Source organism: Muscardinus avellanarius (assembly GCF_963383645.1).
Source record: "Muscardinus avellanarius genome assembly, chromosome: 18".
NCBI classification, from domain to species: domain Eukaryota; kingdom Metazoa; phylum Chordata; class Mammalia; order Rodentia; family Gliridae; genus Muscardinus; species Muscardinus avellanarius.
This window is the reverse complement of record NC_137804.1, coordinates 25,165,553-25,182,980: the sequence shown is the minus strand read 5'-3', so window position 1 is coordinate 25,182,980 and position 17,428 is coordinate 25,165,553. Positions and strand designations below refer to the sequence as shown.

The 17,428-nt window shown below is 40.7% G+C and overlaps 1 protein-coding gene across 1 annotated transcript in view; it reads right to left on the bottom strand.

Moving 5' to 3' along the window:
* The window catches only part of DNAH12 (dynein axonemal heavy chain 12), a gene marked incomplete at both ends in the record, with an annotated part of 212,727 nt that overhangs the window by 160,195 nt on the left and 35,104 nt on the right, over window positions 1-17,428 (bottom strand). Inside the window, 2 exons of the mRNA XM_080715991.1 lie at window positions 822-957; window positions 7,788-7,966. Of these exons, the coding sequence (XP_080572117.1) occupies window positions 822-957; window positions 7,788-7,966 (315 nt within the window). The remainder of the gene's footprint in view (window positions 1-821; window positions 958-7,787; window positions 7,967-17,428) is intronic.

The following is a 17,428-nucleotide window of genomic DNA, read 5'->3' as shown; positions in this document are numbered from 1 at the left end:
AACCCTCTGGGGCTATCCTTTTTCTCGACCTGGTTAGTGGCAACAGAAGTACTCACTTCAGAATTATTTAACAATGTATTTCATATACGCTAAAAATGTGTATTATATTTCACAACGAAAAGACTATTTCTTACATTGAAGCCAGGTGTAATAGTGCATACCTGTAATCCCAGTACTTGGGAGGCTGACACAGGAGGATCACAAGTTCAAAGCCAACCTCAGCAACTTAGTGAGATCCTGCTGCAATCTTTTTTATGGAACTGGGGTCTGAACCTAGAAGCATTCTACCTCTGAGCTACACCCACAGCCCTATTTATTTATTTATTTATTTATTTATTTATTTATTTATTTGCAGTACTAGAAATGGAACCCAGGAGCCTCCGAGCTGCACCCCCAGCCCTATTTTTCATTCTTTTTTTGAAACAGGGTCTGAGTTGCAAAGGGCCTCACTAAGTGGTAGCTGAGGCTGTCCATGAACCACAATCCTCCTGTTTCACCATCCCAAATGCTGGGATTACAAGCGTGCGCTACCATGCCCAGCTTAGCCCTATATTATTTTTTCATTTTGAAACAGGGTCTCAGTAAGTTGCAGAGGACCTCACAAAGTTGCTGAGGCTGGCTGCTAACCTGAAGTTCTCCCGTGTCCGCCTCCCAAATACCAGAATCACAAGGTGCACCACCATGCCCAGCCTGTTGCAGAATTTAAAAACAAAAAAATAGGACTAGGAGTATAGCTTAGAGGTAGAACACCCCTGGATTCAATCCCCCAGTTTAACACACACATACAAAAAAAAAATACATGTAAATAGGAAGTTTCTTACCTGAATCCTTAAGGCCAACTCTTGAATTCCTATAGTCCGGGACTTTTCTACATAAGATATCAGATCCATCATCTCTTCTGTTGTCTCGGGGACTTTTAATGCATGCTCTTTAATTGCTTCAAACTCACTGCAAATACTGACATAATACACTTCTTTACTATCCTTATAGTAATTAGCATCATATCATAGCCAATAAACGTATGTTATTCTGATTATAAAATAGAAATCGGATTCTAAAAATGATCTGTTCGTTCACTAAGACATCATTTAGGCTTACCTTGTCTGATATAACTCAGTACACACAGGTCAATAAAATCAGTTGGTATTTTCATGTGAAATCATGGCATAGTCTCTAGTGATCTCTTCAAACCTCCTGAACGCCCAGAGCAGCAGTGTGGCATAGAGCATACCCTTAATCAGGCAGTACTAAATTTAAATCCTGCCTCGGCTGCCACTGGCTTTGTGAACATAATACGAATCTCTAAGGTTCGGTTTTCATTTTTGTAAAATGAAGCCATTAACATTTAGCCTGAGTAGAGACAGGGTTTGGCTTCTTTGCATTCAGATGGCCGTATTTCCTACTTAAAAAGTCAGCTGGACTGTCTCTGTACCCTGCCTCCCCCTTCTCGTGGTTGCCCAAATGCGATTGCCTCTGGCAAACTTAAAGATGGTAAGGTTCCTGAGCCCATAAAGAAAAGGAAAAAAACCATCTGTGGCCACTCTAAAGTTTAGTCCTAGCTGGGTGTGATGACACAGGTCTGCAGTCCTAGTACTTGGGAGGCTGAGACAAGAGGATCGCAGGTTCGAGGATGGCCTCGGCAAGCAGTGAGACTCTCATCAACCTAGGGAGACCTTGTTTCCAAATAAATAAAATAGGACTGGGGGTGTAGCTTGAAGGTAGAATGCCTCTAGGTTCAATCCCCAGGACCACAGAAAAAAAAGTTTAGTCCTGAAATAGACAGGCAATGGCCACCACCTGCCTGCTGCTGTGAGAGCTCAAGTCTGTTCCTCACAACTCTGTAGATAAGGATTCCTCTCTCTCTCTCTCTCTCTCTCTCTCTCTCTCTCTCTCTCTCTCTCTCTCTCTCTCTCTCTCTCTCTCTGCTGTTTTTGTTGAACTGTCATAAGAAGAAACAGAATATAGCATAGGAATTATGCCCCGTGCCTGGCCCTGAAGGGCCACTGTTTAGACTGCCCCATGGATGTGTTAATCTGGAAAAAATGTCTCACAAAATGTCATCCTGGAAAAGTAACTTTAACTTCATTTTAAATAGTTCAGTCATGACATTTGCTCTAGACTTCCTGAGGAACTATGAAAGAGAAAAGAATGAGGGCTGATGACAGGTTCACTGGACCTATTATGTACCAGGGAACAAGTGAGCAGGTGTCTGGAGAATCTTCTCTTGTCTGTGACTTGTCACAGCAGGAAAAAATAATAAGAGAAAAAATCAGACCATTTTGGATACCATGAAAAATATGGTTCCATCCTTATCTTTTTGCTATTCTTTTTTTACTTTTATTTTTATTTTTGTGGTGCTAGGGATTGAACCCGGGGCATTCTACCTTTCAAGCTACAACCCCAATCTTATTTTTTATTCTTTTTTTATTATTTTTTGATACTAGGTTTCTGGAAACCCTTCTACCTCCGGGCTACATTCTCAGACCTATTTTATATTTTTATTTGGAAACAGGGTCTCTTAAGCCAGTGAGACTGGCTTCGAACCTGTGTGATCCTCCTGTCTCCGCCTCCCAAGCGCGGGGATTACAAACGTGCGCCACCACGCCCGGCAAGAATTTATGTGCTTTTTAGCACATTTCTTCAACCTAAAGTGCTAGATTTGCTAGTGTGAAGTGTACTATTTGATGCTCGCTCATTGCTAATTGGCTTTAGCAAAGCAGCTGCCCAGCAACCAAACTTGGAACTAAGACACTTTTCTGATAAGTTCCTGCATGCTTTAACCTTTGAATGTTGAATAAACCTCATGACCTGGTGAAAAGACACAATTTGGGTGTGACGTGACTTACTGATCTTAGGACTTTGTGGCCCATTCTCACAATAGTGACCTTGCAAGTAATATCTATGTATGGGATGCTTCCCAAGCAGTCTATCTCTACAACCCTCCTTGCCTGGAACCTACATCCTCTTACATGCTTGGGCAAGCCTCCTACCACTGAACCATACCACTAAAAACTGGGAGAAATTCCCAATAAGGACATTTGATTTTCTTTCAGTGGGCAAGGCTCTGTTTGGTTGAATACACCTCCAGCAGCTGTTGGTTCTCCATGTCTCTTTTCTTTTTTACTTTTTTTTTTTTTTTTTTGTGTGTGTGTGTGTGTGTGTGTGTGTGTGGTATTGGAGATTGAACCCAGAGCTACACCCCCAGCCCGATTTTATTTCTTATTTGGAAACAGAGTCTTGCTAGGTTGATGAAAATCTCATTACTTGCTGAGGCTGTCCTTGAGCCTGCCATCCTCCTGGCTCAGCCTCCTAAGTCCTGGGCTTACAAGCGCGCATCACCATGCCCAGCCTTTCTTTTTCTTTGGGCAGAAGTTGTCATCCCTCTCCATGGTGGCCGATACTTTAGCATTCTTCCATTATTTAGTTTTCCCTTAACGGTGTCCTCCTAACACATTCTTTTGTAATGCCTTTCTTATAGTGTAAAACCATAAGAAATTTGTTTTTTGGTGTGGTACTGAGGATGGAACCCAGGGGCTTTCTACCTCTGGGTTACACTCCCAGACCTAATTTTATATTTTATTAGAAACAGGGTCTCACTAAGTTGCTGAGAGCCTCACTAAGTAGCTGAGGCTGGCTTCGAACCTGTGCGATCCTCCTGTTTCAGTCTCCCAAGTGCTGGGATTACAATCGTGCACCACCACGCCTGGCTCATAATAAATTTTAAATAGTTTCACTTACTCTGTATGAGTGGGACAGGGAATCCCAGCATCTATAAAGTTGATGTATTGGTAATAGGCCACATTTTATGTCATACAATGTATTAAATTGAATATACTTTTGTCCTGTTATACAATAAAAATTAAAACTCCTAAATTAGTGGAACAAACATACTGGTGCAGGTTAGAACCTATCTATCACTAGATAAATGTTTGCTCCTTTTACTTAAAAAAAAAAAAAAAACATAGTAGCTAGCTGGGCGAGGTGGCCCACGCTTGTAATCCCAGCATTTGGGAGGCTGAGACAGGAGGTTCATGGTTTGCGGACAGCCTCAGCTACTGAGCGAGGCCCTCTGCAACTCAGTGAGACCCTGTTTCAAAATAAAGAATAAAAAACAGGGCAGGGGGTATAGCTCAGCGGTAGAATGCCCCTGGGTTCCATACCCAGACCCTCCCCCCAAAAAAACCATAGTAGCTAACATTTATTAAATACCTTGAGTCAGTCACTAAGCTAGGTGTTACACACATATTTATTTTAATCTTTAAAGGTAAAATAAAATGAGATTTCCTTCGGGGCAGAGAGAAAGCAAACAACATGGATGAAATGGGTGATGAGACCCTCGAGCCCGAGGCGGGCAAACCCCAGCAAACATTACCTTGCTTGTAAAGACGCAAGCATCTTAGCTCTATTTACCACTGCAGATCCAGTGCGGCACAGTCTTCTATTTTTCAAGAAAACTAAGAAATCTGGAGTGTGTGTGTGTGTGTGTGTGTGTGTGTGTGTGTGTGTGTGTGCGCGCGCACGAGCTGTGTGTAATCTAATTTTGAAATGTTGATAACCAATTGAAAATTGGTTTAGACAAGATAAAACACTGAAAGAAGCAAAACAGACCTGCATGATGCACTGCTAACAGGCCACGAGCTTACGAATCCAATTCCATAGCCACATTGCAAAGAAGGCCTTACTGTGTCTATTTTACAGATTAGGAAAATAAGCTACATGATACAACAAGTAAATATTGGGGTGAGGAATAATTCTAGATCTTCCCCCATATCATAAAAATTCATACTCTTGCCAGGTGTGGTGGTGCACACCTGTAATCCCAGTCATTGGGAGGCTGAAACAGGAGGATGGCAGATTCAAGGACAGTCTCAGCAAGTAACAAGAGTCTCAGCAACCTAGTGAGACCTTTTTTCAAAATAAAAGTAAAACAGAGCTGGGGTATAACTCACAAGTGGAATGCCTCTCACTTCGAACCCTGGTGCCACAAAAAAATTATCTATAATCTTTTTACTGTCATGCAACCTATTTCCAAACACTGATTTCTTTCCATTTCTTCTTTTTTTATTTTCAACTTCTGAGTTGCTTTAAAACTAAACTTTCACTATTTGCAGATGACATGATACTATATTTAGAAAACCCAACAAACTAAACCAAAAGGCTTATAGAACTGATCAACAAATTCAGCAAAGTATCTGGATACAAAATCAATCTTAAAAAATCAGAAGCTTTCCTGTACAACAACCATAAATCCACTGAAAAAGAAATTCAGAAAACACTTCCACTCAGGATTTCCCACAAAAAATAAAATACTTAGAAATAAACTTGACCAAGGAAGTAAAAGATCTCTACAAAGAAAATTATAAGACTGAAAAAAGAAATCAAAGAAGACCTTAGAAGATGGAAGGATCTTCCATGTTCATGAATTGGCAGAATAAATATCATTAAAATGGCCATACTCCCAAAAGTGATCTACAGATTTAACGCAATGCCCATTAAACTACCAAGATCATTCCTCACAGACATAGAAAAATCAGTCCTTAAATTTATCTGGAATAACAAAAAGCCCAGAATAGCCAAGGTAGTTCTCAGCAACAAAAACCATGCTGGAGGAATCACAATACCTGACTTTAAACTATACTACAAAGCCATTGTAATAAAAACAGCATGGTACTGGCAAAAAAACAGATACATAGACCAATGGAGCAGAATAGAAGACCCAGAAACAAGTCCACACACTTTCAGCCAATTGATTTTTGACAAAGGGGCCAAAAACAGACACTGGGAAAAAGATAGCCTCTTCAACAAATGGTGTTGGCAAAACTGGTTAATCCTATGCAGAAAATTGGAAATTAATCCCACTTTCTCACCCTGCACAAAAGTCAACTCAAGATGGATCAAAGACTTGGAAATCAAACCTTGCAGATACTTGAAGAGGGCATAGGTCCAACACTGCAACACATAGGCACAGATAAAACACTTTCTCAACAAGATCCCAAAGGCACAACAAATTAAAAGGTGACTCAATACATGGGATTGCATGAAACTGAAGAGCTTTTGTTCAGCAAAGGAAACTATCAAGAACCTCAATCGAGAGCCAACAGAATGGGAGAAGATTTTTGCCACCTACACCACTGATAGAGGACTAATATCTAGAATATACAGAGAACTCAAGAAACTCAACACTAAGAAAACAAAGCATCCAGTAACAAAATGGGCAAATGAACTAAATAGACACTTCACAAAAGAAGAAATTCAAATGGCCAATAAATGCATGAAAAAATGTTCAACATCACTGGCAATCAGAGAGATGCAAATCATAACTACCCTGAGATTTCACCTAACTCCAACTAGAATGGCAATCATTCAAAACACAAACAACAACAGATGCTGGCGAGGATGTGGAGAAGTGGGAACTCTAAGATATTGTTGGTGGGATTGCAAATTAGTGCAACCACTTTGGAAAACAGTATGAAGAATCATCAGAAGAATGGGAACAAACCTACCATTTAATCCAGCAATACCACTTCTGGGTATCTACCCAAAATATAGAAAGCCAAACTACCAAACTAATGCATGTGTATCTATGTTCATAGCTGCACAATTCACCATAGCCAAACTATGGGACCAGCCAAGGTGTCCATCAACAGATGAATGGATTACAAAACTGTGGGATATGTACACAATGGAATTTTACTCAGCCATTAAAAAAACCCTCAATTACATCATTTTCAGGGAAATGGATGGAACTGGAGGACATTATGCTAAGTGAGATTAGTCAGTCACAAAGAAATAAGAAATCAGATGCTTTCCCTAATATGTGAGAGTTAGAGAGAATTGGGTCATAGGAGGAACTCTAGATGAAAAAGAAAATCCTATAGAGGAGCAAACAAGACAACCTAAAGGAGGAGAAAGGAGGGGGGAAGAGGAAAATCTCTAAAACACACAATGTACTTAAACATATCGAAGTCAACCACTAAGCCAAGCAAGAGAGGGAGGGATGGGGAGGGAATGGGGTGGGAATTGGGTAGGGGTTAAATCAGTGATGTGTGCATGTCTGTACACACAAGTTTTTTACCCCAATATGATGTATGAATATAATGCACCAATAAAAATAAAAAAAATAACCTCAAACAGTATCAAACAAAAAGAACCCAAGCCAAGTATGGTGGTGAATGCCTATAATTTCAGTACTTGTGGGCTGAGACAGGAGGATCACAGGATTGAGGCCGGCCTCAGCAACAAAAAGAATCCACCCAAAAGGAATTCCTTAGGAGGCAGATATGGAGGACAAGTTGTAAGTACTTATGTTTTTCACTTTTTTCTCTTTTTTTGGTGGTACTGGGGTTCCTGGAAGCCCTTCTACCTCTGGGCTACACTCCCAGACCTATTTTTACATTTTTATTTGGAAACAGGGTCTCCTAAACCAGCGCGCGCTGCTGGCTTTGAACCTGCGCGATCCTCCCGTCTCTGCCTCCCAAGCGTGGGGATTACAAGAGTGCGCCACCACGCCCGGCCACTTTTTTTTTTTTTTAATTGAACCCAGGTCATTCTATCTTCTAGCTACACCCGCAGCCCATAGCGAAACAGGGTATCACTAAGCCGCAGAGGGCCTCACTAATTAGCTGAAGCTGTTCATGAACCTGGATCCTCCTGTCTCAGCCTCCCAAATCCTGGGATTACAAGTGTGCGCCATCACAGCCGGCTCAATATTTTCTTAAAAAAGATTTATTTTAGCAAAATCTTTCTTCTGGTCTTGATATTCTGAGTATGATATCAGTTCTGCTTACCATTCATTTTCTCTTCTGTGTTTTGAAGCTATGTCATTTAATAACACGTTTGCAAAGGCTTTTGCTTTATTTGTCAGGCCTGTCTTCAAATCTTCACAATCCAAACGCACCATGGGGAAGTGAACCCACTGAGGCAATAGCATGATTTCTGAAGCAAGGCGGAAAAATGTTTCTATAAACTTAGAAAAAAAAAACATGTTTAGAACAAGAAAATGCTTAGAGTTTTTTAATGCATCAGTGATTTTATAGTACCATACTGTGGTGAAATTCTTAATCATATAACCAAATGCAAACTCATTTTATTTCTAATGAACTTAAACTTTCCCCCTCTTTTGCATGATTTTTTTTTCTTTTATAGTACTGAGGATGGAACCCAGGGGCCTTCTACCTCCAGGTTACATTCCCAGACCTATATTTATGTTTTATTTGGAAACAGGGTCTCGCTAGATTGCTGAGAGCCTCACTATTGCATAATTATTTTTTTAACTTTTGGTGCTGAGGACTGAATCAAGGGCCTTGCAGATGCTGAGCACATGCTCTCCCACCGAGTTACACCATAGCCCTCATAACTTTTATTTGTGAGTGTGGTACTAGGGACTGGACCCAAGGGCATTCTACCTCTAAGCTACACCACAGCCCTTTTTTTATTCTTTATTTTAAAACAGGGTCTTGCGAAGTTTCTTTGTGTCTCCCTAAGTTTCTGAGGCTGGCCTTGGACCTGAAATCCTCCTGCCTGTGCCTCCCAAGTACTGAGATTACAGGTGTGCCACAGACTGCATCTGGCTCCCTATAAATCTTTTATTTATATACTTTTTTGCAGTACTGGGAATGGAACCCAGGGGCATTCGACCTCCAAGCTATGCCCCCAGTCCTATTTTTCATTCTTTATTTTGAAACAGGGTCTCACTGAGTTGCAAAAGGCCTCACTAAGTAGCTGAGGCTGGCCGTGAACCACGATCCTCTGGTCTCGACCTCCCTAATGCTGGGATTACAAGCATGCGCCACCAGGCCTGGCTTATAAATCTTTTTTTATTTTTTTTGGTGGTGGTGGTACTGGGGGTAGAACCCAAAGGCTTTCTACCTCTGGGCAATCCTCCCAGACCTATTTTATATTCTATTTGGAAACAGGGTCTCACTAAATTGCTGAGAGCCTCACTAAATAGCTGAGGCTGGCTTCAAACCTGTGCGATCCTCCTGCCTCAGCCTCCCAAGTGCTGGGATTACAAGTGTGCACCACCACGCCCAGCTCTCTTATGTGGTTATTATCAGTTAGGTTAGAATTACCTACCAATTCATAAATACCTGCTTTACATTTATATGTATGATGTATGGCATAATTATGTTAAATGTTTTATTGAACATATTCAGCATACAAAGGTAGCACAATCAAATGGTAGATTTGTTCCCATTCTTCTGAGGATTCTCCATACTGTTTTCCAAAGTGGTTGCACTAATTTGCAATCCCACCAACAATGACTTAGAGTTCCCACTTCTCCACATCCTCGCCAGCATCTGTTGTTGTTTGTGTTTTGAATGATTGCCATTCTAGTTGGAGTTAGGTGAAATCTCAGGGTAGTTTTGATTTGCATCTCTCTGATTGCCAGTGATGTTGAGCATTTTTTCATGCATTTATTGACCATTTGAATTTCTTTTTTGTGAAGTGTCTATTTAGTTCATTTGCCCATTTTGTTATTGGATGCTTTGTTTTCTTAGTGTTGAGTTTCTTGAGTTCTCTGTATATTCTAGATATTAGTCCTCTATCAGTGGTGTAGGTGGCAAAAATCTTCCCCCATTCTGTTGGCTCTCGATTGAGATTCTTGATAGTTTCCTTTGCTGAACAGAAGCTCTTCAGTTTCATGCAATCCCATGTATTGATTCTCCTTTTAATTTGTTGTGCCTTTGGGGTCTTGTTGAAACAGTGTTTATCTGTGCCTATGTGTTGCAGTGTTGGACCTATGCCCTCTTCAAGGAGCTTCAAGGTCTCTGGTTTGATTTCCAAGTCTTTGATCCATCTTGAGTTGACTTTTGTGCAGGGTGAGAAAGTGGGATTAACATCCAATTTTCTGCATAGGATTAACCAGTTTTGCCAACACCATTTGTTGAAGAGGCTATCTTTTTCCCAGTGTCTGTTTTTGGCCCCTTTGTCAAAAATCAATTGGCTGAAAGTGTGTGGACTTGTTTCTGGGTCTTCTATTCTGCTCCATTGGTCTATGTATCTGTTTTTTTGCCAGTACCATGCTGTTTTTATTACAATGGCTTTGTAGTATAGTTTAAAGTCAGGTATTGTGATTCCTCCTGCGTGATTTTTGTTGCTGAGAACTACCTTGGCTATTTTGGGCTTTTTGTTATTCCAGATAAATTTAAGGACTGATTTTTCTATGTCTGTGAGAAATGATCTTGGTAGTTTAATGGGCATTGCATTAAATCTGTAGATCACTTTTGGAAGGATGGCTATTTTTTTTTTTTTGGTGGTACTGGGGTTCCTGGAAGCCCTTCTATCTCTGGGCTACACTCCCAGACCTATTTTTATATATTTTATTTGGAAACAGGGTCTCTTAAGCCAGCGCGGCTGGCTTTGAACCTGCGTGATCCTCCTGTCTCCACCTCCCAAGCGCGGGGATTACAAGCCTGCGCCACTACGCCCGGCGTGGATGGCCATTTTAATGATATTTATTCTGCCAATTCATGAACATGGAAGATCCTTCCATCTTCTAAGATCTTCTTTGATTTCTTTTTTCAGTGTTTTATAATTTTCTTTGTAGAGATCTTTTACCTCCTTGATCAAATTTATTCCTAAGTATTTTATTTTTTTGTGGAAGATCCTGAGTGGAAGCATTTTCTGAATTTCTTTTTCAGTGGATTTATGGTTGGTGTACAGGAAAGCTTCTGATTTTTTAAGGTTGATATTGTATCCAGATACTTTGCTGAATTTGTTGATCAGTTCTATAAGCCTTTTGGTTTAGTTTGTTGGGTTTTCTAAATATAGTATCATGTCATTTGCAAATAGTGAAACTTTGAGTTCTTCTTTTCCTATTTGTACTCCTTTGATTTCCTTTTCTTGCCTTATTGCTCTGGCTAGAGTCTCTAGTACTATATTGAAGAGAAGTGGTGATAATGGACATCCTTGTCTCGTTCCAGTTTTTAGGGGGAAATTCTTGAAGTTTTTCCCCATTTAATATGATGTTGGCAGTGGGCTTATTGTAGACTGCCTTAATAATGTTGAGATATGTTCGTTCTATTCCAATTCTCTGCAGTGTTTTTTTTTTTATCATAAATGGATGTTGAATTTTATCAAATGCTTTTTCAGCGTCTATTGAGATGATCATGTGGTTTTTGTCTTTGATTCTGTTTATATGATGAATTATATGGATTAATTTTTGTATATTGAACCAGCCTTGAATCCCTAGAATGAACCCTATTTGGTCATGGTTTATGATTTTCTTTATGTGGTTTTAAATGCATGTTGCTAGTATTTGTTTAATAGTTTTGCATCCAAGTTCATCAGAGATATAGGCCTGTAGTTTTCCTTCCTTGAACTGTCTTTATTCGGTTTGGGTATTAGTGTGATGTTGGCTTTATAGAATGTATTTGGGAGAGTCCCGGTTTTTTCTATTTTGTGAAATAGTTTGAGTAGTATTGGGGTTAGCTCTTCTATAAAGGTTTTATAGAATTCACTTGGGAAACCATCTGGTCCTGAGCCTTTCTTTGATGGTAAGCTCTTTATTGCTGTTTCAATCTCTTTGATTGTTATTGGTTGGTTTAAGTGTTCTATATCTTCTTGACTCAGTTTAGGAAGGTTGTATTTATCTAGGAAGTTGTCAATTTCCTCCAGATTTTCCCTTTTGTTGGAGTATAGTTTTTCAAAGTAGTTTCTGATAATCCTCTGGATTTCTACACTGTCAGTAGTAATGTCTCCTTTTTCATAACTTATCTTCATAATTTGGGTTGATTCTCTCTTTTTTTTAGTTAGGTTGGCTAGTGGTTTATCAATCTTGTTAATTTTTTCAAGAAACCAGGTTTTGGTTTTATTGATTTTCTGTATTGTTTATTTATTCTCTATTTCGTTAATTTCTGCTCTAATTTTAATAATTTCCCATCTTCTGCTGGCTTTGGGGTTCAATTGTTCCTGCTTTTTAAGGGCTTTGAGGTGTGTCATTAGGCTATTTATTTGAAGATTTTCTGTTTTTCTTATGTGAGCACTCAGTGCTATAAATTCTCCTCTTAATACTGCCTTCAAAGTGTCCCAGAGGTTTTGATATGTTGTATCTTTATTTTCATTTGTTTCTAGAAATTTCTTGATTTCACCTCTTACATCTTCTATGACCCATTCTTCATTCAGAAGTGTGGTGTTCAGTCTCCACATGTTTATGTTGTTTGCGGCAGCCTGCTCAGTCGGGAATAATAAATCCAGCACTAAATATGCTCAAGATTGATTTTATCTCAGAAAGGTGGACAAAGGTTAGGGTGGTAGTTCTGCAGCCATTTATCTGCAGCAATTCTTTCCCTTTTATGAAATAAACTCCTTTAAGTTCCTATTCACGGTGCTCTGGGAAAGAATCTGACATGGATCCATGCTTCTTGTGCAATCGAACACTTTATTCTAGACACAAGATTTTTTATATTTCCCCATTTCCCCGTGATTCCCTAGTAGAAAAGTTCAAAACACCCAAAATACAATAGTGAGATACACATGCAAATTACCAACCCTGAACAAGACAAAAGTAAGGCCTGTGACATCACAGGTCCTTGTGATTGAAATCAGTCCCATGAACCTACAGGTGGGTCTTGTGCTTTGAGTCAGCCCCTTTGGCCTTGCAGCTGCAGAGGCTTTTAGTGGGCAAATTCCAGAAGAACAAAAGTCACACCCAAAATCACTTGAAGAATCCAGTTTTTAAGAGTTTTCTTTAACCCTTTCAGAACTTTTATTCCTGGGGCTTAGTCCAATGTCCTTCTCTATCTAGCAACCTCCTTTGAGCTGAATGGGGGAGGAAGTCCGAGATTCCAGCTTTCATACATGTAATTGGCATAGGGAAATCCATGTACATTTATGATGATTTAGAGGATTTCAATGAATGTCTGCTGGATTTTGTCTGAAATACCATCTGCTGTCTGAACGCTTCACCCTATTAAACACTTAAAATATATTTTAGTAGACAGGGCCTAAAAAACAACATGAAGTTTTTATTATGTCTTTTGTTCTGTCATAACTATTTTAACCAGGTGGTGTCTGGTTATCACTAGGTGCAAAGGTCAAGATTCCTTCTAGCCCTTGGCTCTATTGTAATGGTTAGAATGAAGGCCAAAGATAGGGAGGAATTCTGCATTTGTAATTGCGGTAGCAGGACTGATTCCACAGTATCTGAATTCTGGCTAGATTTACATCTTTGTACAAAGCCAAGGGTGTTTAGAGGCTTAGACAAATTACTAGAAAATTTATTTTCCACTGACTCAGTTTCTCTCACAGTCCTGATCTTACATCACCGGAGCAATTCGTGTGGGAAGTTAAAAGAATCATTACCAAAAGAATAATAGTTATGAAAGAATATCTAAAAGTGGGAAAGTACTTTGGCCAGAGACAACACTTCCTCTTCGGGGCTCCGCCTACTTTAGGCCCAGCCAATTAACTGCATGGGAGATCATCACACAGATGCCGAGGAGGAGGTAATCTCGGCAGTTGTTTCTCTGGGTCTTCTTATAGTTGATTTCTAGTTTCATTCCATTATGGTCTGAAATGACACAGGAAAGTATGTAACATTTTTTAAATTTGCTAGTGCTCATTTTGTGTCCCAGGATGTGATCTATTTTGGAGAAGGTTCCGTGAGCAGCTGAGAAAAATGTCAACTCCGCTGTAGTTGGGTGAAATATTCTATATGTGTCCAACAGGTCCATTTGGTTAATGGTGTTCTTTAGTTCTGAGACATCTTTACTGAACCTTTGTCTGGAAGATCGGTCTAGTATTGTGAGAGGTGTGTTGAAGTCTCCCAGTATTACTGTGTTGGGATTTATGTGTGACTTCATGTCACAAAGAGTTTGATTTATGAAAGTAGCTGCCCCTATGGTTGGGGCATAGATGTTGATTATTGCTATTTCCTCTTGCTGGATTATTCCTTTTACCAGCAAAATGTGACCTTCTTTGTCTCTTCTAATAAGTTTGGGTTTGAAGTCTAACTTGTCTGATATCATAGTTGCTACTCCTGTTTGTCTTCGAGTACCATTAGCATGGATTACTTTGCTCCAGCCCTTTACCTTGAGTTTGTTCCTATCTTTACTTGTAAGGTGTGTTTCTTGTAAGCAGCAGATGGATGGATTCTGGGTTTTAATCCATTTTGCCACTTTATGTCTTTTTATTGGGGAGTTGAGGCTGTTTACATTCAGTGTGGTTATAGAGAGAAATTTTTAATTCCCAACATGTTAAGATCTTATTTCTGTTTGAGATACTGTTTATTCTTCTTTGCTTAGTTGTCTGCTGGATGGGAATTCTTGTTTCTTTGGTTCTGGAGTGTATTACCCATTTCCTCTTTGTAGTTAATCTCCTTAAGTATTTTCTCTAGCGCTGGTTTTGAAGACGTAAATTCCTTCAGTTTCTGTTTGTCATGGAAGCTTATTTCCCCATCTAATTTGATAGATAGTTTTGCTGGGTAGGAAATTTTTGGCTAGAAGTTGTTTTCTTTCAGAGTTTGGAATATGTTGCTTCACGCCATTCTGGCTTTCATGACTTGGTTTGGGAAGTCTGGAGTGATTCTAATTAGTTTGCCTCTGAATGTCACGTGGCCTTTTGTTTTTGTTGCCTTTAAGATTCTCTACTTGGCTTCCACATTGGTTATTTTGACAATTATGTGGCGTGGGGATCCTCTTCTCTGATCCTGTCTAAAGGGAGTTCTATAAGTTTCCTGGACCTGTGTATCAACCTCTTGCTCTATGTTTGTAAAATTTTCTGCTATCACTTCCTGAAGAGATTATTGATCCCTTTGGTTTCACCTTCTTTTCCCTCCTCTATTCCAATTATTCTTAGGTTAGCTCTCTTAAGATAGGCCCATATTTCTTCAATGTCAGATTCCTGCTGTTGGATTTTTTTTTCTAAATTAGAAAATATGCGTTCATTTTTGGAGTGATCATCTTCAAGAAGCAAGATTCTATTCTCCATGTGGTCTAATCTGTTGTTTATACTTTGAATTGAGGCCTTTATTTCAATGATTGCATCCTTTATCTCTCTTAGACTCTCTCTGAATTCTTTTCAAAAGTCCTCTATTATTTCTAAAGTTATTTTCCTGATTGATCTTCTAGAGATCTCTGTATTTCTGTGTTATCAGGTTCTGATGTTGTGGGGTTGTGGGCATTCACTGCTCCATTGTTATTTCTCTTTCCCATGATTTTGGAAATTTGTGCCTTCTCTGGATTCTTCCCTGGGTCAGTACGAGTTCACTTAAGGTGCTCTGGATCTCAAGTCTGTGGTATCTCAGTCACCACTACTCCTTTACTGGGTTGTATCGCAAAGTCTCAGACCCAGGGAGTCAATCGAGGCTGCTTAGATTATGGGGGGTGCCAGGTTGGGCGTTCTCCAGCGCTGAGTTGTGACTATGGTGTGATATCTCTGCCACTGCCACTCCCCCACTGGGTTGGACTGCTAAAATCTCCGACCCAGGGAGATTATCTGCGCAAGTCCCTGGGAGTGCAGTACTGGGATTTCTCCCCTAAGGGCCGCAATTTGACTCACGGTTGTTGAGTACGCAGATGGAGCTTTAGTGGACTCGATGAATTCGCAGCTGCCACCACAGGCAATATGGCACCACTGCTACGCCCTCGGCTGTGAGGCTGGCGTATTTCTTCTCTGGCTTTGAGCTCCGCTCTGAGTCCCTGCCAGGTGTGCTATGTCCGGCCCTTGGGAGCTTTAAATGTTCCCTGCACCGAAAAAACTGCTGACTGCCGCCCGGCTGTTCAGCACCTGCTCACCTCAGCTCGCTGTCCACCCTTCCTCTCTGGAGCCTGGTGGCTGGCTGAGTGTGTTGGTCTTGAGCCGTCTGGTGAACTCGCCGCTGCTGCCGGCAGTAAGGCGCCGCTGTCGCGTCCTCGGCCGTGAGGTTGGCGTAGTTCTTCTCTGGTTTTGAGCTCTGCTGAGTCCCTGTAGGATGTGCTGAACCTGGCCCTTGGGAGCTTTAGATGCTCCTTGCGCCGAACAAACTGCTGACTGCTCCCTGGCTATTCAGCAGCTGCTCACCTCGACTCGCTGTCCACCCCTCCTCTCTGGCTCCTGGTGGCTGGTTTAGTGCGTTGGTCTGATGCCATCCGGTGAACTCGCCGCTGCCGCTGGCAGTAAGGCGCTGTGCTGCATCCTAGGCCGTGAGACCGGCGTACCTCCTCTCTGGATTTGAGCTCTGTTCTGAGTCTCCCTCCTCTCTAGATCCTGGTGCTGCGAGGGAAGATGTAGCCTGCGCTGCTCCACGCCGCAGCGGCCACAGCACTGCGGGCTGGTTTCTTTCTGGTGTCTCGTTTTTCCAGCCCTCTTTTTCTCTGTCCCTTGTATTTACAGTTTTTATTTCTTTGCTGATGGTGTTTTCTGGCTCTGAAAGGCTCTGGTTTTGTGGTAATAGAGATCGATTGTTAGCGGGACTCGTAAGTGCCTCTTTTCTCCGTCGCCATCTTCCCGGAAGTCCCCCTAAATTGTATTTCTAGCCACTAACAAATAAGCAATCCAAATGAAATCGAGAAAATAATTCTATTTACAATACCTTCAAAGAATAAAATACTTAAGAATAAGTTTAGCAAGCCGGGCGTGGTGGCGCACGCTTGTAATCCCAGTACTTGGGAGGCTGAGACAGGAGGATTGTGGTTTGTGGACAGCCTCAGCTACTTAGTGAGGCCCTTTGCAACTTAGTGAGACCCTGTTTCAAAATAAAAAATAAAAAATTGCGCTGGGGGTGTAGCTCACAGGTAGAATGCCCCTGGGTTCTATCTTCAGTAACACACACACACATATACACACACACACACACACACACACACACACACACACAAGTTGAGCCAAATCAGAGTCTGGGCTTATGGAATGAAGAAGTGTGGGGCAAAACTGGAAAAGCACAATATAATACCTACCTGAAATGATGTAGACTCGCTTCCCTGTAGCCCACTAGACATATGCTCAATATGTTCAAGGAAGCAAAGGAAATATAAGAAAATATGGAGAATATTTAACTTGCCCAAAATAGGAAATATATTCTCTGAAATAAAAAATCTCACTAAATTGGGTGTGGTGGCATATGCTTATAAATTCAGTATTGAAATAGAATTACAAATTTGAGGCTAGCCTCAGTAATTTAGCAAGATCCTGTTTCAAAATACAAAATAAAAAGGGTAGGGGATGGAGTTCAGAAGCTAGAATGCCCTGGGTTCAATCTCTAGTATCAACCCCCAAAAAGCTTTATGCTAAGCCAGGTGTGGTGGCACAGGCCTCTAATCCAAGTACTTGGGAGGCTGAGACAGGCAGAGAGATGCCTCAGCTATGTGGCTCTCGGCAATGTAATGAGATCCTGTTTCAAAACAAGAAATAAAGAGGCTGGGGTGTAATTTGGAAAAAGAATCCTCCTGGGTTCAATCCCCAGTAACACACACACACACACATACAAAAATATATATATATGCCAATA